General features: G+C 43.0%; 1 protein-coding gene across 3 annotated transcripts; it reads right to left on the bottom strand.

Moving 5' to 3' along the window:
• Positions 1-465: 465 nt before the first annotated feature.
• On the bottom strand, positions 466-20,013 carry GEMIN8 (gem nuclear organelle associated protein 8). 3 transcript variants are annotated; one of them, XM_081042782.1, is made up of 6 exons: positions 19,807-19,941; positions 15,318-15,408; positions 12,444-12,481; positions 12,283-12,328; positions 11,235-11,682; positions 466-1,486 (listed from the first exon to the last, which is right to left on the bottom strand). In XM_081042782.1, exons 4-6 carry the CDS (start codon positions 12,292-12,294, stop codon positions 1,230-1,232), a joined length of 717 nt encoding a protein of 238 aa, XP_080898908.1. In that variant the 5' UTR covers positions 12,295-12,328; positions 12,444-12,481; positions 15,318-15,408; positions 19,807-19,941; the 3' UTR covers positions 466-1,229. The 3 variants fall into 3 exon arrangements, with proteins under 3 accessions (XP_080898908.1, XP_080898909.1, XP_080898907.1); XM_081042783.1 differs by lacking the exon at positions 15,318-15,408 and having other exon boundaries at positions 19,807-19,893; XM_081042781.1 differs by lacking the exons at positions 12,444-12,481; positions 15,318-15,408 and having other exon boundaries at positions 19,807-20,013.
• Between the last annotated feature and the right edge of the window lie 3,864 nt (positions 20,014-23,877).

Here is a 23,877-nt window from a genome sequence, read left to right as displayed (position 1 = left end):
TATATGAGTTTAAAATAAAGAGAACTACTAAAGATTTGAGATTTTAGTCATGTGTCACCTCAGGGGAAGTTAATTCTGATTTTTGTCTGCAATACCCAAGCACAAATTGCAACTCCAGTAATAAAACGAGAGCTTAGAAAAATAAGCACCTGGGGCTGATGAAAGTAATGCATTTGTCACAGGGCAAGGGCTGAAATGTGGAGCTAAGTGTTCTTAGGGAAAAACATGTCAATACTAAATCTTTTCACCAACCTTTGATGGATGTGCTAATCTTCTCAGGACAACAAGGCTCACCCTGGCACCGCACTGTAATAACTTATTTAAAAGGCTTTTTAAAATGGACTGTTCCATCAATTTTTAGATTTTCATTCTCAGAAATGTATTCTCTTATTAAAACAGAATTTGCTATACAAAGAGGTCAATTATACCTTTTATACAACAAAGGAGACTGCAGAGCTGAGGAGGTTTGGGAATCACTGTTCTTTACTCTCACATCTGTTTGACATTCAAGGTCTGTAGGGATAAGGCGGTAACAAAAATGTCAGACTGTTAGTTTCATTCCATTAGAGCAGGGGTCCCAACTACTGCCCATAGGCCAAATCTAGCCGACGGGCCTGTTTTTATAAAAAAAATTTATTGGAACACAGCCACACCCATTTATTTACTTACCCTCTATGGCTGCTTTCATGCTGCAAGGGTGGAAATGAGTAGTCATGACACAGACCGTGTGGCCTGCAAAGCCAAAAACATAAACTTGCTGCCCTTTATAGGGCATGCATGCTGACCTGTGCATGGGAGAGAAGTGGGATTTGTCTCGCCGCATGCTTGAATCATTCTCAGTGGGGCTCAAGCAGTTTGAGTGGGAGAGCACTTATTTAAGGCATCTGCCTAGTTCAGTGGGGTTCAAGATAGAAGAAAACAGAAAAAGACAGAAAACTAAGCAGTATCTCTAAGTGAGAACTTGAGTGAACTGAACACTACTGTTAACACAAAAAAGTATTTCATTTGAGGTCAAAAAAATAAATCTCATGTTGGTAAAAGTGCGTGCCCTGCCGCTTCTGAGTGGCTGACATATTCCATCTACCCCTGTGATGGGCCCCTCGGACTCTGGTGAACATGCCGATTTTTCAGGATAAAGTCCCCTTCCCCAAGAAAACACACGGTAGGAAATGAAGAGAGCAAATCCCAAAAGAAGGGAGGGTGATGACTGAGGGCCCAGGCTCCAGGGCTTAGAACTTCAGCGGGATGACCGGCCAGTATTTGGGCCGCTTCCGGTCAAAGCACTTGTCAAAGCTCAGCTGCACGGCGGCCTCCATGGCCAGGATCTTGGCTGCGCCTTCCCCGTACAAGCGCTTCATCTCGGCTTGGCGCCGTTCTCCGGGCCTCTCGGATGGGGCCTCCACCGAGCGCTGTGTGTTGTAGTACAGGTCGTGGTCAGCGCTCACATAGTCCTGCAGGCGCGCCTCGTCCAGCTGCTGCTGCCGCCCTGAGAACGAGCCGACACGGTGAACGGGAGAATTCTGCGGCTGCCACACGCGCAGCAGGCAGCCTCCCACGTCCCCCAGCTTCCCCTTTCAAACCATGAAGCCAGGCCCAGCTGTGCCAGCTGAGATGTTCACTAGATTCTATGGCACGATCTGCATATTCTCAACTACTTAGTTATAAAGCTCACTGTTCACTTATCTGGGTTATACACTGAGAGAAAGGGCAAAAAGCCACAAGGATAGTCAGTCCAAACTATCAAACCTTTGGAAGGAGCCCTGAAAATATAGGAGAAAATGACCCGACCTGGGTTCCTCTCTTCCTCTGCCCGGCTGGCCCACAGCCTGCCCAGTGAAGAATGGCCGCTGGAGCTCACTGGGTTTGAAATGCTGTACCAGGCCAGCAGGGAAATGAAATGCTTCCTGGAAAAGCCAGTGTTGCAAGAGGTACCGTGTTTCCCCAAAAATAAGACCGCGTCTTATATTCATTTTTGCTCCAAAAGACGCGTTAGGGCTTATGTTCAGGGAATGTCATCCTGAAAAATCATACTAGGGCTTCTTTTCCGGTTAGGTCTTATTTTCGGGGAAACATAGTAGTACTTCCCACCACAAACGAAGCGCTGGGGGAAAAAGCAGCCCTTTGGGGGAGCTATTGATTTTAGGTAATCTGGAAAAGAGCAAGTGCCAGTAACTACACAATGGCCCCGATGATCGATGACCCTGCCACATATCCCAAAACACAAATACTACCAGGCAATGGAAAGTCAAGTGATTCAACACTTGTCGAAGGTAAAAGGGTGGAGCAATGGCAATTCTGCAGATGGAAGGGAAACCTGAGGTCTAATCTTCCTGCTCCATTAACAAAGCTGCAACTATGTGTCCAGGTCCTCACTACGTGATTTGACTCTCCACTTCACAGGTTACCTTAGTCTCAGTTTCAAGTGCTACTGTTACATGCTTTCATCCCTACTAATGTAAATGGATTCCTGTAAAGCAAGAAACATTTATATAATTTATTCTCCCCTCTATTTTTTAGTATAACAAGTACCAATATAACTTTTATTCTTATGTAAAGAAACACAAAAACATCAACAAAACAATGCCGCAGAATGTAAAATTTAGCCTACTTACATAGATTTTTGTAAACAACTGTCAAGAACAGAAATTGATAGTAGAATGCACACGTTAGTAGTAGCTCCTGTTGCTACCAAGAGAAATGCTACTAAGCAAGGAGTGAAGATAGTTGTAGCAGATAAAACCACCATATAAATCATTCTTTCCTCGTTAAAAACAAAGTAGAAGAAAGGTTAGTATGGAAGGGACCACAAAAGTGAGCAAATCAAGTGTGAACACGAAGTTATTTATGTGGCTATGCACAGTCACTCTCATAAATCTTGTTCAAGTAACACCTTGGAGTTGGCGGGAAGGAGTTTTATAAACTTGGAAACATTAAAAATGTATGTGGCCATTTCAGTCTTAGCACATCTGCAGTTCATTTTCACATAAGGAAACAATAAATGGATATGCCAAATGACTGTCAAAATTAATACCATATAACTGTTACCTTATCCATGGAAAAAATAGACTTGACTTACTGTGAAATATAGACCTAAACAAAAATATTGACCTAATATGCAAATGAATGGGAGGTCAACAGCATTTGTTTCTCATTTTTGGTCTTTCTGCCTTGTTTGAAACCTAAGGATGTAAGTTGTTCAGTCTTCAAGGGTGTTTAAATTCTATTCCCCCCACCTCCCAAGGACTGCTCTTCTGAGGGTTTGGCGTCTTTACATTAGCCAGGGACAGCAGAGTCCCACCTATGAGAGCCTGGGGCCCATGACCGATCCTGGGGTTCTCCTTTCCTTGTTGACCCGGAGGACACGGTCCCATGTGGGGCTGCAGGGGCCTCAAGAGGTTCTCAGACGGCAGTCCTTTCACTCTCAAATTTGTCCCAAGACTATCATCAGCCTTACTGACAAATTTAGCGACACAACAGATGTTCAACTTCCTGTCTAAATCTGAGTCTCTGAGTTGAGAAGTTTTAATAAACACTGGAATCTTCACTATCTTAGTGATCTCTACTGTTAGGACATGAGAATTTAACCTTTTTACTTTTGTACCTTTCTTTTTCTTTCTTTATAATTTAACATGGTTATAATTATGCCTCTTTCTGCTACCCTTCTGACAAAAATTCTCTTACAGATATTAAATTGGTGTCATAATTCTATGCTGAGAGACATTTTCTCTTACTGTTGACATCTGTGGATGAAACACTGTTAATACAAAGCAACCCCAGCTGGCAGTCCATGAAGTCTGTGCCATTTTCCAAGTTCACATGCGGCGTGTGCTCATGAGTTACCATCACTGACTGGGTTTTAGTTCTTAACCAAGTTCCGACAGTGTAAGAATAAAAGACACAGCCCTCTGCTCAGTTCTCCACTGTCTTCTTGCCCTCCAGCCTTCCTCAGGAAAATGTAAGGCCCTGTCCCCTCTCAGCTAGGCAAGAGGTTTGGAGGTTTCCCAGTTTCCTGCAAGGTGGCTAGTTGTCCTAAAACATAGATCTAAGGGGCAGAAAGCCTGTCCCCCACACTGAAATACCAGCTAGCAGCCAGGACGGACCTGTGGGAGTCACTTATGGAAGAGGGGCCGGTCCTTTATCCCCACCCCCCCAGCCCCAGGAGCATGCAATGTCTGACACAAAGCAGGTGCTCAGGAAATGACTGCTGAGAGAAAGCTCGGACAAAGGCCACACGTTAGTTTTTGTAAACAACTGTTTCTTCAAGATGCTGTTTAAAGAAAAATTATGACAACCCAGGGATAGAGAAACAGATGGTCAAATCACAAAGGTGCTGGGCGGAGCTCCCCTCTGGTAGGTTCCTCAGAGCCTCCATGGCGGAGAGGCTAGGGGAGGGGGAAGGGGACGGCACCAATGATCTGCGGTCTAATCTTCTTCCCTTACGTTTGAGTCACTTCACCTCCACTCACTCACGCAATTAAAAAAAAAAATGTTTGAAGGCTAGACCACAGATTTGAAAAGCAGCCGGCTTAAAACCAAATACCCTCGGACTGGCTGAAAGTACTTTCGTACGAGTATACTGACCTAGGGCACCAAGAAGTCTGAGGACGGAATATACTCCTTTGAAGGCATCCGCTTATGCTGTTTTCTAGTTATTACTTCCTTCTTCCCAGTGAAAGAAAGGATTCTCAGTCACTGGCAGTGTTTCTTCCTGTCTAAACAAGGTGAGGGCTCATCCAACCAGATGGAGAATCAGCTGACAGATGCAGAGAACATCACATTTCAGACACGACAGACATTCAGGTGTTTTGTCATCGAAAGGTTGGTCGTTTTTACTGAAAACAGCTGTGGGACTTGATGTTCCCGAGCGCTTTTTTCTTGTAGGATATTTGGTCATGGGCATTTGTTTTAATACAAATCAGAGTATCTTTAGATTTGAGCTTTGAAACAGGGTTGTACTGGGTTGACTACCGTCCTTCCCCAAATTCACAACAACCTGAGAATGTGACCTTATTTGGAAATAGGGTCAATCCTAAATCCAGTGACAGGTGTCTTTATGTGGGACAGAGAAGGACACATAGAGAGAGACACAGGGAGAGAGACACAAGGAGAAAGCCTGTAAATTGGAGCTATGCTGCCACAGCCAGCAAATGCCCGGAGCCACCAGAAACTGGAAGAAGCAAAGCCCTACGGTGTTTGCAGGGAGTGTGGTCCTGCCAACACATGATTTTACACTTCTGGTCTCCAGAATTGCTAGTGAAATACGTTTCTGTTGTTCCAAGTCACCCGGTTTGTGGTATTTATTACAGCAGTCCTAGGAAACTTATACACAGGTTAACATGCACATAGGGTTAAAACAAGGAAACCAGTATTATGAGGTCGGACAATTAAGTTCCCGGACTTGTTGCAACGATGTTGCTAACCTTTTTTGATATCAGAGGGATTATTCATTATGAATTTGTACCAACTGGACAGTTAACCAAGTTTACTATTTGGAAGTGCTGAAAAAGCTGCGTGAAAAAGACGAAAATGACCTGAACTTTTCGCCAACAATTCATGGCTCTTGCATCACAACAATGCACCAGCTCACACGGCACTGTCTGTGAGGGAGTTTTTAGCCAGTAAACAAATAACTGTATTGGAACACCCTCCCTACTCACCTGATCTGGCCCCCAATGACTTCTTTCTTTACCCAAAGATAAAGGAAATATTGAAAGGAAGACATTTGGATGACATTCAGGACATCAAGGGTAATACGACGACAGCTCTGATGGCCATTCCAGAAAGAGCATTGCAAAATTGCTCTAAAGGGTGGGCTAGGCGCTGGTGTCAGTGCATAGCTTCCCAAGGGGAGGACTTGGAAGGTGACCATAGTGATATTCAGCAATGAGATAGGTAGCACTGTTTCTAGGATGAGTCTGCGAACTTAACTGGCAGACCTCGTATATTATTAAGGAGAGGCTCTACTGGATTCCATCTGGGCTCAGGATATATAATCTGGATATTTTCTGCCTCAGTCTATACATTTACATGATGTTACCAACATAGACTAACAGTCCATAAAGGAAAAAAATATCATGGGGAGAGACTCAGACTTTAGAAAACCTGACATAGCAGGAACACATGCATTCAGTATTCCACAGATAATTAGCCCAAAGGCAGAACATTTTGGAGGTCAAAGCACAAAGACAAACGAGTGTTAAAGAATGTTATTTTTCCTCATTTTTCCAGGATTAGCATGTCTTTCTGATTATATTCATTGCTACACTGCCAGAATTAATAATCTTAGCACAATCGAGTAAAAGTGCAGACTTGATTTACACCACAAAGGCCTCACTTCTGGATTACCAGCAATATGCCTAGAACACAGGTGCAGACCTGGAGTCATTTCTGATGGGTCTTCCATCCTCAGCCCACATCCCTTGCTCCATGACAAATGTAATCCTGAAGTCAGTGGATAAATCACCATTTGCATTTTTAGAATAACAGTGCATTTCCATCCCTTCTTTCTACTTTTCTGTAGCCTTTCACATGTATCTTCTCACTGATTGGTTTTACGCATATACGTTTGAATGTCTGGTCTAGACAAAGCACACACATAGTGGAACTGTGCTCAATCAGTATGATTCCACACTTGAACCTCATTGACTAAACTGAAACGGCTCACTAAATACTGGGCTGTGACCTTCGCTATATCCTCTAGATTTTCCATACAGGGTGGGCTGAGGGAGAACCAGATGGGGTTCCAGTAGGCTGTCAGCGTCTAAACCTTCCTGCTCAGGGACATCCAAACACAATGGAGCAGATGTCTCCCATCAAATGTATGAAAAGCACATCTGGGCCCTTTGGTAAGAACAGCACTGTGAGTGCTAAGCGGGATGCACTTACCCCCTTCCTTTTTCCCTCATTCCCAGTCGACGCCATTCCTCAAAGCCTGGACCACACTCCATCTCTCCACAATGAGCCCACGGAGCCCCTCCTCTGATGGCCAAGGTCACTGGCTCTACCTCCTCATTTGCAAAAGTAACCATGGACCACACCACGATGGCTCTCCTAGGTGTCATTTTTTAATTTGATTTTGTCTCCTCTTCCCACCTGGGCTTGCTCTTTGTGAGGATGTCCTGTTTCGACTCAACATCTGCCCCAAAACAGAGGTGGCACATACCTGATTAGCTCAAGCCCAAGACAACAGTGGTGGTGTTTGTTTTGGAGTGCTCTTCTCTACCGGGAATGGTAACTTGCACTCACCTTCCCTCTAAGTATTAGGACTACAACCTTGCAGTCTCAATTGATGGTTATTTATGCCTAAAAACGGATACTTTTCTTAACCTAACAATAAACATTTCTCCTAAGAAGTAACTGAAAACAGCTGACATTTAAAACTTCGCAACTTTCCCATAAGTAATGTTACCACTGAAGTTTTAAACAAGGAAATATCTCATTAGGAAATGATGACATATAACACAATCAAAAACATGCCTGTTCCCACTGCACAACAGGAGTTCTTTATCCTACTTAATTTTTTTGTTTTTATCATTGAAATATGTTAGAGATTATCTGGAAGAGGAGTAATCACAAGCAAGAACACGCTGTCTAGTCTAAAGGGTTTTACCTTAAGAAAATATTAAATAAGATTCAGATGATAATGGATTATATAACATACGTTTCTGCGGAAGGGAATAATACTGAAAAGCTAATCTTTCAAGGTTAGCTACGTTTTCCCTTGCTAGTAATATTTTATAAAATTCCGTGTTCACGAAATGATTTATATTCAAAGTCGAATTTGCCCTTATTAAAGAAGTAGCTTCTAGTGGTTCAAAGAGCAAAACAGAACAACTTTAACCAAGTATTCACACTACTCAGGTCCCTTTTCTCCTTATTAAACATTTCCCAACTGTGCATGTAACTAAACCTCCATGAATGTTTCTAGTAAAGGTAATGGACCGGAAAGTACCCTGGGCATTCAGATGACTTACATCTGAATCCCATCATTCATTACTGCTGGAAGGAACACATATTCAGCTTACACACCACCAAAAGTGCTGGGGAACAAAATCGTGCTGGTGAACTGTTCCCCGTTATTTTGTTATTGGGGGGTGCAGGGTCAGGCCCCGGCAGCTTCTCCTAATAGAGACCAAGTCTTTAGCAGTAAGATTCTGGCAGCACAGCCTGTTCTCACCCTCGCCACACAATTCCCACATCTCCCAGGGACCTCATAATCCTTTCAGAGCAGACTGCGAGACACCAAAGCATGGCAGAGACACTGGGACAAGTGGTTTTGAGTTTTCCTACAGCTACACATTTTAAAAAGCACAAAGAAGCGGAAGTGTGATGCGCTCAGCGCTGTTATTAGTAATGTGCAAGTGGGTTCATTTTTCCAGCCCAAGTATTTTACTGGAGTAAGAAAGTCCTGCAAACAGAACTAAAACTTGTGCTAATGACTACTGGGACGGAATAGTGTTAATGACGAAATTTGACACTCAAACTTTAATTCTTTCCGAGTTTGATAAGTGCTGCCTAGAGCAGAAATACATGACGTTTTTTGAAGTTATAGGACATCTTTATAAAACATGTGCAGAGTCTCCATCAAGCACTAATCAATACAAACAGTTATCAGAGGAAAACCAGTTTGTGGTTAATAAGCCACAATAAAGGGTGAGTTATCGCCAACTAACCGTAACAACTAGCGTTTCCTGAGCACTGACTTGGTACCGAGCACTGTTCATATATAACTTTTCTCTCATTATCTCACTTAATCTTTATAATTACCACCCATTAATTAGGACCCCCCTTTCACAGCTGAGGAGGTTGAGGCACAGACCACTTAGGGCAGGTGGCCCACAGGAGGATAAGAACCTCCAGATGGTAAAGGGTGCAACCCCATGATTGGAGTGGTTCTGCCATAGCTGCCTCTGTACAATGTTACTAACAATAATGTAAATATCGGAAAGTAAGGTTAAGGATGGAGGTTGTATGGGTTTTTGTAAAATTCCCTTTCTTGTTGGTTTGCTATCTAGATCACAGTAAAACAAATACACACATTTTCGTCACAGAGATGGTAAGACCTGTCCAGTTCACTTTTATGTTCCAGCCACAGACTACATTTGGGAAGATAATTCTCGTACGGTGATGGGATTAGTTTCCTAGGGCTGCTGTAACAGCGTACCACCAACTGGGTGGCTTAGAACAACAGAAATGTGTTCTCTCCCAGGTCTGGAGGCCAGAAGGCCGAGATGAAGGTGTCGGCAGGGCCGTGCCCCCTCTGAAGGGCTAGGGCAGGATGTGTTCCAGGCCTCTCCCAGCCTCCGTTGGCTCATAGCAGCAGAACTGATGTTCACATGGCGTTCTCCCTGCGTGTCTGTCTCTGTGCCTAAAATTTTCCCTTAAGGTCAAGTTGAGCACTTTATGAGATAAGATTTGAAAACCTGTCATTCATTCAAAATAATATTAAGTGCCAGGTACCACGTAGCAGATAATTTTCATGACTTCTTTTTACCTACCTAGGATTTTATCTGACAGGGGCAAGAGGAACAGGGATGGTTCTTAAACATATCTGTAACTGATCTGCTTACAGGGGAAGAACTATATAAAAATATTTCATTATTTTATTTTCATTTTATTCATATCTATTTTTATTGAATAACTGTATCAGCAGATAATACAGCTAAATTAGCAGATAATTCAAAATAACCTTTGATGACTGGGGTTTGCTCCCATCCTTACTTACAGCTTCCATCATAAAAGTAACAATCTCTTAGTGGAAAAACATGTTATTCTATCTTCTGGCAAGGACAATAGAAATAACCTCTATCTTCATCATATTTTCTTTTTCAAAAGTAACAAACAGCACTGCAACCACATGTGGACATGATCCAATGCCTACTCTCCCTTATGTGTCAGACTAATGGTTATTTCGCATGTATTTTGAAAAAAGGTAAAATTTATTTCTGGAGATCAAGGAAAGAAATGTATTCTATGTGTAATATAAAGTACTGTTTTAAAAATACTTACTTGGATATGCTTTCTAATACACATCAAAGAAGTAAACAGTTTAATCAAAAGAAGGTAAGTAAGAAAACCTGAGTGAGTAGTTTAGTGAAGAATCAGGGCAAAGACACCAAAGGGCATGACAGTTTATACAAAGCCCATCGCTCAGTTCCTGGCCCCCAGTGGGGATCAAGAAATGCTAGCCCATCATTACGAAAATATGGATCATTCAAAATGGAAATGAAACTCGCCCATTCCCAGGCTTCTATGTTTCTATTCATTAGAGAATTATAGTGAAATGTCATATAATTAGAACTCAATACAAACATTATTGAGACTGGCTACTTATTATAATAAAGAAAAGCATCTGTATATCTGTTAGAGACACTTAAAATGTAAATGGTGTGGTAATCTTAATAGTAAGGAGAGCACCAAAAGCAGTTTTAGCTCTTTGTACTAAATTAGTCAGAAATTAAAAAAAGAAAATTCCTGCTTTCTCACTGAAGATATAAGGCCATTACCATAATTCTCTAACCCCAGGGACAGACTACCTCAATGCAGGATCAAACCTGAAAGTTTAAGTACTAGGCATTTTGTTATTCTATTTAGGTTCACACCGAGCTCAACTCTGAAGAGAGCTAATATTTAAGATTTGGCAGCTCTGGAGCACCAGGAAGTCTCAGAGCTGTGCACCAGTGAGCTGGCAACGGAACCTAACAGTGTCAGGGATAAAACCTAATCCCTAAGTTTGCACTTGAGGAAGGAGCACAGGAATCAGAGTCAGGCAGATGTTGGTTTGAATCCTAACAGCAAATTATTAGCTGTGGACCACGGAACAAGTCAATTCACCTTCTGAAGGCCCACTTCCTCATTTGGAAAATGGGTTTAATGCCTTGAAGGCCTGTTGTGTAGATGAGGGGACACATGTGTGCACACACGGACACATGTGCTTGTGCACACACATGCACACTCTCCATCTGGTGGAATCTCTAATGGTTAATAAATGGCAGAGATACTATTAGGATAAGCTTTGTTCTAGAACTGAAAAAAAAAGTCCTATATGAAAACAGCTCTGGAAACTAACAGAATCGAGCTGCAACATCACTGTAGCTGTCCCAGGCTTACGACTGGATTTGGAATATTATGTGTACCCAATGGAGGAGTTAGGAATTAACTTGGTAGATTAGGGAAGGTAAAACTGCAAAGGCAGGGCGGGGGGAGGGAACATGCGGACACAGCTGAGCACTTACGCCGCTCCTCCCGGTGCCGCTCGGTCTCCGCGAAGTACTGGCGGAGCTCCTCGGTGATCTCCATGTTGCTCAGGTCACACTCTACTTCGTCATCTGACTCGCTCTCGCTCTCGCTCTCCCTCTCGTCTGTGGCCCAAGCTGGGTCATCTCCTGTGCTGCCCTGCGGATGCTGCCCACAGGGCGGAGCCTGGGAATAACCGCAGGGGGCGTGCTGGGAGGCCGACGGATGGTCATAGAGGGACTGAGGAGGCTGGCCGTCTTCGGCGTAAGAGCCCTGGGGAAAAGATGGGGGACCGAAGTACCATGGGGAGCTGGCATAGGACTCCACGGCCTTCCGATAGGCATTCTGGTGGCTTCGCATCCAAGCCATTGCTTGATAATAATGTTGCCAGTATCTCGCGTATACGGGATGAGAAGACCAAGACTCGGTAGGTTTCGATGATGCCGCCTACAAAATAAAGGGAGGTGTAGGCTAGACACCACCATTCATCCTCAAGAGAAATCCTCATGTGGTGAATCAACACGTATTCACTGAGTGTCTACTGAACAACTACCATGCATTAGGGTGCTACTGGGTCACAGGACATGACAGGTCGGTGTCCACAATGGACACCTAGTGTATGCACACTTGCTCTGAAGTACTATACAGGAGGTAGGCGGGGGACAGCTGGTTTGAGGTTCTGGCTGTGAAAAAAGTGGGACAGAGGCTGACAACGATCATCTTTAGATAAGACGCAGAGGGGGAGAAGGCTGAGTCTAGCATCTTGGCCCTTTCTTCCCACTGTAATTAGCAACTCGTGCCAAGAACCACATGGACCTGTGAATGTGATGTCCTCTGGTCCCCCCTCTCTGCCCCCCAAACTCCTGCTGGCCCAGCCTAGTCTGTAGTGCCTGGGACAAGAGACGTGGAGCAAGACAGTCCGTGGCACTTCTACTTTTTGTTGGTTGATGTATTTCTCTGGTCTTCTCCACCATGGAATGAGAACACCAAGACTTTAAAGACTAAAATTCACTTTTTTTTCTTATGAGTTAAAAAAAAAAATCTTACCTCTGCTTCCATCTCTGATTGTTGAGACTCCAAATGGACACCCAAACTAGGAGAGAACAAGCACAGTGCAAACGTCTGGTTAGCACACGTGTGTGATGTTCATGGCTATTTTGGGGTTTCCAAAGCAGTTCCTCAGAGCGCCTCCTCTCCACACAACTTACCACTACAGGAGGGCTGGCACCTGGGCTTTGACCTTGGTCTGAAAAGGAGGAAATGGTTAATGTTGAAAATTAAGATGTTAAATGACTTTTTTTTTTTTTAAGATATAGCCTAAAGGAAATCATTCGCATTCTTTTTAAGTATAAGCTTTCAAATAGGGTATTTCCAAGACAGCTGACATGACCCTCTGTAAATTTACCTTAAACGTGGCCCACATTTCCTGTTCATTGTTCTAAATTCAGGAAAACTCTCTCTCTCTCTTTCTCTCTCTCTCTCTCTCTTTTTCTCTCTCTCTGAATGTAAACTGGAAGAAAGCTAACAAACGCTGTGAAAACATAAGCACAAATTAAGTTCCTGTTACTTTTAAGCTATAATTTGAAGGTTTAAAACATGAGCAATTATCTGAAAACCTGGCTAACTGCTATGTGCTTTACAGGCTCCTGAAGAAAACATATCACAGTCAATACAATCCAGGGGCTAACCACCCAGAGAAGTAAAACTAACACAAATGAAATTATGAAAGAAATTAGTCCACACTTGAGCACTAAACTGTAAGGTGCAGCCTTAAGTGGGTAATTCACTCTAGCCAGGGTGTCATCTTTCTATCACTGAAAATCTGAATAGTTTTCGGAGAGTCTGCAGCACATAAGGACATTAAAGTGAACTCCATGTGTGTCTTAATCAAATTTGTTTTAGAGATTAACAAGTAGCATAGGAATTAAATTAGAAAAGTCTAAGAGACATTTGCGTGTCTTCTGGAGATAAAGAGTTTTGAATCCAGACTTCTCTGCCTTATGAAATATACTTAGAGCCCAAGTAATGTGAACAGTAATTCTCCCAAACTGGGAAGTCTGACAGCCTCAAATATGTAATGAACATTATTGTGATTGAACAGTCCTCCAGACCTCAGAAAATCCTGTTTTTATTTATAATTGGGACAATCCAGCCTGCCTTTAAAAGTAATACCAACATTCTGAAAATGCACGAGATGGATTATGAGAGGCTCCACTTTGCAGCGTGAGAAGTGTAGGCAGATGCGATAAAGTAGGCAACTGTTTAAGTAAAGTTCAAGTGTAATCCATGTTTGCCAGGCTGCTCAAATGTCAATGGCTGTGATTAAAAAGGGGGAGGGCGTGCTAATTTGAGGAGCCGTTACTTATTTTGATTCAACAAATAATTTGATAGAACGGCTGCCATGTTACGCTGCCTCAAAGATCATGCAAGGCACACTCTGAGCTTTTGCAAGAAAGAAGCTAGGACAATGAGCTGAGATGACTGAAGAAAGGCAATTCCAGCATTTGGACCAGAAGCAGCTCTGATTCAGCTGAGTGTGCCAACTATCTATAAAGTATATCAACCAGTATATAAAGTATCTATATCTATAAAGTATACCGACTAATCAGCTGACGGGCTAGACTCTGAAGACCCAAGCCGTTAAGGAAAGATGAATTTATATTAATGATGGAATACAGACAACTCTGTCATCAATTTTAGTCTGATTATGCTTTCTGCATTGTTTTGGACACTGGGACACTTATAATCAAATCTGCTGCCTTCCTCCAGCAAGTTTAGAGTTCTGGGGCTGTACGTTGAATATGTTCATTTCATCCTTGGCTTTATAATTTTCCTTCTCAAACTTCCAAACCTATGTATCATATCCTTATACATTTGAAGTATTTTTAAGATTCCTAAAATCCTATAGGCAATTAAAAATAGTTCCTGAGAATGAATGACAAATTAATCAATTAATCTCTCAAAAATCAAATAAGATAAAGTATATCTAAAGCAGGGGTGTCCAAACCGCGGCCCGCGATCCATTGTTAATTGGCCCGCAGCAAATTCCAAAACTATATTTAGTTTACTTAAATAAACCAGGTGAGGCAATCCGTACTTCACCTCGAGTTGGTGGCCCGGCTGTTTGTGTGTTTTACCGCATATGGCCCTTGGTGAAAAACTGAAAAAAGTTTGGACACCCCTGACCTAAAGGAATAGCAGCTTATATAGAGCTTTATAATTATTAGTAACTTGCTATTTCCAGGATTCAAATCCTGGTATTTCATGCCAGCAAATTTTTTTCTGTAAAGGGCCAAATAGTAAATATTATGGGCTTGTGGGCCACACAGTTTCTAGCACATATTCTTCATACTCTTCATTTAAAAACAAAAACCCAACCCTTTCAAAATGTAAACACCATTCTTAGTTCATGGTCAGTACAAAAAACAAACCATCATTTGCCCCGCCGTGTTTTATGTTAATACATTATGAAGCTGTATAGACTCTGCCCTCAATGTGCTGAACGTTCTAATTGTTCCTCACTTTCCCCTTGGAAAGCAGTGGAGAAACTTCGAGATTCTCACACTTAGAAGACTTAGTGGAAGCAACAGAAATGGGATTATGAACAATAGCAATCTTGGTGACCAATTCCTAATATTTGGGAATAAGAACTGTCTCCATGACTAAAGCAAACTGGACCATTTCTTTTCTGTTTTTAATTAAAATTTATTGGGGTGACAATTGTTCAATTGTTAGTAAAGGTACATGGAGTTCAGGTGTACAATTCCGTATTACATCATCTATAAATCCCATGGTGTGTTCACCACCCAGAGTCAGTTCTCCTTCCATCACCATATATTTGATCCCCTTTACCCTCATCTCCCACCCCCCACCCCCCTTACCCTCTGGTAACCACTACTGTCTGTGTCTATGAGTTTTTGTTTCTCATTTGTTTGTCTTGTTCTTTTGTTGTTTTTGGTTCATATACCACATATCAGTGAAATCACACGGTTCTCTGCTTTTTCTGTCTGACTTATTTTGTTTAGCATATTCTCAAGATCCATCCATGTTGTCACAAATGGTCCTATTTCATCTTTTCTTACCGCCGAATAGTACTCCATTGTATATATACACCACAACTTCTTTATCCATTCATCTATCGAAGGACATTTTGGTTGTTTCCATGTCTTGGCACTGTAAATAAAGCTGCAGTGAACATTGGAGCACACATATCTTTATGGATAAATGTTTTCAGATTTTTTGGGTAGATACCCAGGAGAGGGATTGCCGGGTCATACGGCAATTCTATTTGTAATTTTTTGAGGAACCTCCACACTGCCTTCCATAGCGGCTGCACCACAAACTGGACCATTTCTTAAAGATTTACATAGACCTTTAAAGACAAAAAACAAAAACAGAACAACAACAAAAACCCAACCCTAAACTCCTGCAAAACAGTATCAGTGGATAGGGCTTAGAATGCATATGCGGTGCCATGATTTCTGATGGAGACCCTACCAGCTGCTATGTGCTAGATAGTGACCCAACGAGGACAGGAAGCAGGAGAGACTTGCAAGTGTCTGTTCCCTAGAAGAAGGAATACATACCCTTTCCTGCTAACCGCATCAGTTAGCTCCCAAGGGAAGAGGAAAACCTCCTCTAAAAAACGGTCCTGTTCACTTTTTAAAGCTGGTTACTCTTTCCCCACAGAATGCGTAAGGATCTAATAAAAACGCCTGCATTTCTGAAAGGTCAACATTAATTCTAGACATTATAGCAACACCACCATTAGATACCAGCAATCTCAAAGAAAAGAGGGCTATGATCCCGGCATATTCAGTTCTCTTTAATTTTATCTTTCATTCCCTACCTCCCTAGGAGTGTCTCCGACTCTTTTATGGCATACTTCATGAACTGAATAGCAACTTTTCTCTTACTGGGATGGTGGAGCTGAAAGAAGAGATTGGCAATGTCAGGACAGGCCGTGATCCACAGCTCTACCAGCCGGGCAGCCGTCCCCAGTGAGTACAATGGCATCATAGCCACTACCCAGCTGAGCTCAGACAGAGACTGAATTCATTGTCTGTCCTCAAACACCAGAGAAGGAAGGAAAAAAACAGCATTGAGGTCATTCACTAAACACTGCCGAGGTCCACAGGCAATACAGCGCCTCTGAGTCTTCAACAATGTATTTTCCCATAAAGCCTTTCTGAAAAAGTGCACTCATTCTTCAATGAATCTGCTTCTCCTGGAAGATACATTTTTAAATGCAAAAATATACATGAATAACAGACAAGAGCTTTGTAGTTTTCAATGGATACATTGTGCTATTTCCATCGAGTTATTTAAAAACTCCACAAATAAGTAATGTGGCTTTGTTGAAAGTAGTAACGCTGCATATCTTCTTTTCATTGCATATTTATATTCTTGTAAATATAGGATCTAGGATGTGTCACAGAAACCAGATAAATACAAACATCACAAATGCCACTAAAAGTGGTAATGCAACTAGATTTTGCTATCTTCCTTTTCCACTAGAGTTCTGAAAATGAAATACATGAAAACTCACGTGCTTTGATTTTTGCACAGAAACACACAAAACATCAATCATTAAATAAGTTATGTTAGCGAAAGCCCTGAATGTCAAACCTTTCCTGTAAGGCTCCCACACATTTGGTTCTCTGAGCAAATCATATAATTTGAGGGGTCTAACTGGTAGAAGGAAGGGTGTCTGCTGGAGATAGCTCAAATAAAGGTGTGGTGAGAAATCTAAATAACATAAATGGAGTCATATGTGGTTCTAAGGAATCTCTGTATATGCAGTAATAACCCTATTGGAGAAGATATATTCCAATAATGCACACACTGGAACTTCCTCTACTAAGATAAACAATAAAAGGAGGTTTTCTGAGAGCACTGCTTCCTGTCCTCACCCCCAGCCGCGTGATAAGGCTGGCAAGCTCATCTGGCTTGATGCCCTCCTGGTCCCTGCTTAGTGAGTTGGACATCAAAGATGGTTCAAGTCTGAATGGCCTTCTTCTGCCCTCAGTAGTCCAAGCTCCATCTTTTGGCTGGACACAGGCCTCTCACAAGTGCACATGCTACCATGTTCGGAAAGCCTGCACCTCTCCACTGTTAAAAATGATGGGTGAGGGAGCCCCCAAACTGAGTTTCATTTCCTTTTTATTCTCTCAACCCCAACCCCAATGGGTTCTCGCAATAAGAAGTGAAATATGAGGACACTTGTAAACAAAGTTACCCTCTGACTGAAAAACACAACAGGCAATGGGATAGCTGAAAATTGGGATAACTGAAAAAGACATAACACAACTCAAAAGAGGAAATAGATAAGATCGCTTTTCTGCAAGTTTATCTTTCATACAGCAAAACCTAGTGTGACCTTAAAGGAATATGGTTGAATAGGCAGGTAATACAAGTTAAGAGCCTACCAGCAAAAACCACTAATTTAAAGTGGTTAAAACCACCAGTAGATTTCAGGAGCCTTACGTAATGCAGGGACTCAGCTCCCGCTCCCCGCATAAGAACGCAGGACACGGTGAGGCCAAAAAGGAACACCCACGGAGCTATAGACAGGGAAGTCATACCACTATATTCTCAATGGTGGCTGGTCAAGACAGAAAAGCAAACATCCACCAGTACCCCAACGAGGGGTCTTCCTGCACCCCAGTCTCGCTGGTGGCCGGGCGAGACACAGGAAGTAGGATCAACATGACCCGCAATCCACAATGTGCTTGCTAACCGGACTTGCTAGCTGCACATCCACGCTTGCCAGCGTAGCCACGGCAATTATATTAGTGGCTAATGGCTGACTGGTTACAGCTGATGACCATTTAATATCCGAGCCAGCACCTTTCCACATGAGGTCGAGAGCCTGGAAACTGCTCTCTGGGACTCCGTCCCTACACCTTATTTCAAGTTTTACTTCTATTAACACATACATGGTAATTCCATGTTAACCTCTCTTTTCTGAATGTATGCCCCACTCATTTGGGCGTTTAATCAATTACCTGTAGGCATGGATTCTGCAATCTATTTCTTTTAAATTTCCTACTTTCCTTCCAGCATAAAAATCATAGCTAATATTTCCTGCCCTTAGATGGTGTTGGGATTGTAGTTTCCTGATAACACTCTCTCCTCCTACCTGTATCCTCCCTAAAATCACTGAGTAGCTCGAGACTGAAATAACTGATTCTAAAGCTCCGAATCCTTTCAGAAAGCAGACGTTTAAACACATGAATGTTTTCAAAAATATTTTCAATTCATCTAACCTTTGACCAACTACAGTTATACATTTTTCACTTGTTCACTTTTTTTTTTACTGTTCTACAGCTGGATTTCCTACTGTAGAGCAGGAGTTCCAGGAGTTCTGCACCTAGTTTGTAAACTCTCCAACCTCTACTGTAGCCTTGTTCAATTCCCCCCCTATCCTTCGCATCTCACCCTATCCTTCAATGGTGGATCCTAAAAAGCACAATAATCCTTCACCATCTGTAAAAGTTTTAGAATGAAAACTTCTCTCTGGAGCTTTAGTATGTATACCTCCCCAGTACAGCAATAACACACAGAGGGGTTTTGTACACTTTACAATGAACTTGCATTCAATCACACCTCTCCAAAATTACTAACAATCTTTTAAAACAACGCAGTTTTCTTCGCATTGCCACACCACAAGGTGTTACTTTTATAAACTATATAAGTATAAATTGTATTTTTAAAGGGTATCCCACCCCAATTCATGAAGAGTAAATAACCTCAGAAGTGTTATTTGCGTTATGAATCTTCAGTCTGGACTTTAATGTTGTTCTGACTTCAGGTGCAAAATAGCTGAATAAAGAACCTAGCCTATGAAACAACTTTAAAAATTATTCCTGAAAAAAATAAACTTGTTCAGAACCATCCGGTCTGTACTATGGGATTCTGGATTTCAAAGCTAAAAGGTACTTTGTTGGGTATTGGTTCAACTCAATTACTGAGGAAGAAAAACCGGCAAAGACATTTTCTACCTCCACAGGGAAGGCGCTTAAAAAAACGCACGTGCAAATATTCTCCAGATAACTTCCACCAACCCCCCTAACCTCTCAGAGATCAAAGTGTGGGAGAAAAGAAAGAAAACCCCAAATTATGAGTAGACGGGCCAATATCCTAGATATCCCTCTAAGGATGAGGCTGCCCTGAGCGATCTTCTGTTCAGATACCAGGCTGGATGGGCAAAGGACAAATTCACCTTCCAGACATGGCTTAATAGTGCTACCGGCACATAAGAATCACATAGGGAGCTTTAATAAAAATACCGATGCCTGGGCCCCACTTCTGGAGATTCGAATTTACTTGGTGTGGGATGGGAGCCTGGGCATCAGATTCTTAAAAGTCATCTGATGCACGGCAGAGCTGAGAGACTGTGGAACCAGTCTCCCCTCACAAATAACCAACAATGATTTAGAATCTCTAGGTTCTCTGGGTCCACGTGACACCCAAGCCCGCGGCTCTCCGAGCCTCAGAGGAAGCCAGGCTCCGGGGCCTCCAGGCTCCACCTTCACTTCCCAAAGAAAACCCAGCCATCCCGGGAGTCACCTCGTGGGCGCGTTGGTTGCTGATCCTGGGCGATGGGCTAGCAGGGGCCTATTTCCCGTGGACAGGCAGAGAGGACGTGAGTGGGAGGGGCTGTTGCCGGGGCGACAAGACGTGGGCTTCCGGTTCGGGTCACGTGTTACTGCGCGCCGGACGTCCCGCTTGTGATGCAGCAGACGCCACGTTCGCGTCGCGTTCTGCATCACGCTGGGGGACGGGCGCAGGATGAGGATCCGCCTCTCGGGCGGAGCGTGGGAATAGCGGGTGGAGCGTGGGAATGGCGGGCGGAGGCTGGTAGGGGGGGAGGACTTGGGTGCTGCGCGTGGGCCGCGGCGCTAGGGCCGGGACCCAGACTGGTGCCCGGATCGGAAGGCGGTGTCTACGCGGACGAATGTGGCGGATCGGGAAGATGAGGTCATTTCTGTACGGCCCCGTCCCCGCCACAGTTCTTTGGCCTTTGACTTTTCGCCCTTCTCTCAACGGAGGGTGGTCGTGGCTCAGGGGGAAACGGTCGGGCTTTGGAAATAGAGCCGCCCAGATCTGACTTTGAGTGTGATCTAACCCTTAGTTTATTAACCTCCCAAGACTCAGGTTCTTGCCCATAAGATGTGAATAACACCTAGTGCACAGTGCCTGGTGCGTTAGAGCAGACAAATAGTTGCCATTAACATTTTTATCATTACAATCATTATCAGCAGTATCTGCCCTGTTAGCATCGCAGGGGATTCATTAATAACCAAGTATAAATCACTCAAAGTCTAAGCAGCATATATTTTCTGGGGTAACTTGGCAAAATGCAGCAAGAGCCCTAAAAGAGGGTATACTTTTGTCCTAGAATTTTCACTTCTTGGAATTTACTCCAAGGAAAAACCGTTGTAAACCGGATGCTCATTGCAGAATTATTTTAAGTGAAAATGCCTAATAGGAGATGGCGAAGTCAATTAGGCAAAATGACGGGCATGGACATTATTACCATGTTCTTCCTGTACTATAGAAGAATCAAATAGCACACAGAATGTTAACTTTAACAAACACGTACTGGATGCCTACTATCTTCAAGTATTATTCTATATCTGCAGCGTTCATTGCAGCCACTAACCACATGTGGCTATTCACAGCTTGAAATGTGGTAGATGAATTGAAATGTGCTGTAAGGGTAAATTACAGTGTATTTTGAAGAATTAGTATGAGAAAAAATATAAAATACCTCATTTTTAAAATAGTTATAGCATGTTAGGGAAGGACTGTTTAGGTTGAATAAAATTAATTTCACCTTTATCTTTTTTATTAATGTGGCTACTAGAACATTTAAAATGATATGTGGCATTCATTATACATGTATATATGTCAATTGGACAGTGGTATTCTATTTACCGGATATACAGTGGTGAACAAGACAGTTTTTGACGTCATAAAATTAATACTCCAATGAATATAGACAATAAACAGATATATAAGTGTACATCACAGTAAGTAGTATGAAGAAAATGTAGCAGGTAAGGGCCAGAAAGTATGTACATATTGAGGGGGATTATTTTAGACAAGATTCTTCCTCTACTGTTTAGAAAATGGATGTGGGAGGAAATGAGATATCTATGGGTAGCATGGGGGGTGGGGAATCGTAGGAGTCTTATGGTGTCTTATGGGAAAAGCCAGGTAGGGATTGAGGCTGATAAATCAGTTGGGGCCTGGTAAAATCTCTGCTTTAGGGAAGAAACCACATCAGGGGAGGAAGGAAAGAGAGAAGAGGGGTGAGATACCAGGGATAAAGAGCTGAGAAGGCTGTTGGGAAAGGCAGAACAAAGCAGGCCTAGAGTGGATATGTTTCAGGTAGAACAGTTACTGGAGTACTACGAGTACATATACTATAGTACTATGAGTGTGGAATATATTGTCTTTCTGGGTGGAAGGTGTCCAGAGCGGTAAGGTAGATCACTGGACCAGGGACTCAAATTCCACCTATCTTGTAGCTTCATGCTCCCTGGTTTGTTGCCTTGGCCCACATGGCCCAAGATGGTGCACTACTGCACCTTCCTCCCAGCCAGGGGTAAGAGAGAGCTGTGGGAAGCCAGGGTATGCCCCTTCCGTCTAAGGTAGGGTTTCTCCATCTTGGCACAATTCACATGTGAAGCTGGATAATTCTGTGTTTTGGGGGCGCTCTTGTGCATTGTAGGGTGATTAGCAGCATCCCTGTGACCTACCCATTAGATGCTAGTAGCATTCCCCAGTTGTGACAATTAAATGTCCCAGACATTGCCAAATGTGCCCTAGGGGCAAAGTCACCCCCTAGTTGAGAACCAGAAGTCTCCAACAAAACTTCTGCTTAAATCCCACTGATGGCCAGAGCTTCATCATTCGGCCAACCTAAGGGTAATGGTGCCCAGCTAAAAGTTAGCAAAAGAAGAAGGCAAGAAGCTAGCAGATTCTTTCACATCCTTGTTGCTATAGGGAGTGGAAATTCCGTAGATGATTGACAAGGTAGCCCTGTGCTTTTCATCTTCCCGGCTGAGTTTTAGTCATTCATTAATCATTTCAATTCACTTGCACGAAAATATTGGCGGTGGGGAACAACAGTAAGCACTGAAAAAGTGACAATCCCTTTTGAAAAAGATGGGCGTTGTTACCCCATCTTTTACCCCAGAAAAGCTGACCAGAATGAGAAACTAACTGGATTCTGAAGTGGAAGCTAGAGGTTGGATTTTTTAACTTGTGTTTTAGCGCCATCTTGTGGAAATTTATAAATCCAACCATTCCTCACCCTCCTGTATTTTCTTTGATTTGTCTCAGGCATTAACCTCAAATTGTACATAACCCTTTTATGGATTTTAGCAATACTGTAAAAGGTTCTTGCAGATGAGGAACACTTTAAAGCAGAGTTTCTCACTCAAGGCACTACTGACATCTGGGACCGGGTAATTCTTTGTTGTTGGGGGCTGCCCTGTGCATTGTAGGATGTTTAGCAAAAATTGCCAAATCTCCCTTGGGCAGGCAGGCAAAATTGCCCCTAGTTGAGAACCATTCCTTTCAATAGGGCCCCTAAAAATTCCACAGTCTGTTAAGGCCACATGCCACAGTAATCTCATACCAGTGTATGGGGGGTGGGAGAGGCGTGTCTGGGAGGGACAGAAAGACAACTAGAGAAAATGAGGCTCCAGCTGTAGTATGATATGTCCTCTTTTTTACACTCTGGAAAACTCTGCTCATGCTTGTCCCAACAGCTGGAGATGAGATTGACCGAGGTATGCCAAGAGGCCCGGTGAGAGGAGGTGGAGTTTCTTTAAACCCCAGGGCAAGGAAATCTACAGAGGCCATTAGCTAAAGCTGGAAGTAACACAGAATAGTCCTAGACTGTGATATTGGGCCCCAACGTTTCCCTGAGAGCTGTACAGGCGTGGATGATCCTGCCAGGTGTAGGAAGCCATAGCTAATCTTACGGGGCTTTGTGTACTCCTCTGCCGCCTGAGTGTTGTGAAGAAACTGGTTGAGAACCAGTCCCCATGCCTGGGTCAAGTAGGTGGTGCAAACACTTCTGAGATCTTACTTTGAAAATGAGTGAAGGAAAGGTCAGCTTCCTAGGAGCACCCCCTAGCAGGCCCTGGCTTCAGGCCCCTATGAGGCCTTCTCCTCCAATTCCCCTTCGATTTCACCTTCCTTGCAAGCCTCTGTCCCACCACCCAGACCCTCTCTTTCAGTGGATGACCTCTCCTCCTACTGACAAAACGAAGATGACAAGGTGCAAATTTCATCACTTCAAAATGTATCACCATCTGAACTCTGCTCTCACTGTGCTTCTGGTTTTAGAGGAAGAGGTCTCTTGGCTTCCGCCCAGGCCAATCCATTCTTTGCATCCATTCCCAAGATCCCACAGGCATCTTTCTCCCTCAATTGTGCACCTCTCTTATGTCAGCACCGCTCTCTTTCCTGGCCCCTTTTTCATTAGCATCAACCACACCCAGGCTCTCTGATCTTTACAATAATTTCGGTTGGGTTTTCATCTCCTTACTGTTCTATTTTTCAACTTCTTTTTTTGATCCTACTTCTGTAAATAGTGAGCTACCTTGATTCCCTTGCCTT

The sequence above is a fragment of the Rhinolophus hipposideros genome, assembly GCF_964194185.1.
Source record: "Rhinolophus hipposideros genome assembly, chromosome: X".
Taxonomy (NCBI): domain Eukaryota; kingdom Metazoa; phylum Chordata; class Mammalia; order Chiroptera; family Rhinolophidae; genus Rhinolophus; species Rhinolophus hipposideros.
The sequence above is the reverse complement of the archived record's forward strand: the minus strand, read 5'-3'. Positions and strand labels throughout refer to the sequence as shown.

What these genes read in the sequence shown, in the direction of transcription:
- GEMIN8 (XM_081042781.1), bottom strand. Translation starts at nt 20,006, where the DNA reads ATGCAGAACGCGACGCGAACGTGGCGTCTGCTGCATCACAAGCGGGAC. An exon ending in GCAACCAACGCGCCCACGAG is followed by an intron (nt 12,329 to 19,806) that starts GTGACTCCCGGG and finishes GTTCTCTCCTAG; the next exon opens with TTTGGGTGTCCATTTGGAGT. An exon ending in AATCAGAGATGGAAGCAGAG is followed by an intron (nt 11,683 to 12,282) that starts GTAAGATTTTTT and finishes TTTATTTTGTAG; the next exon opens with GCGGCATCATCGAAACCTAC.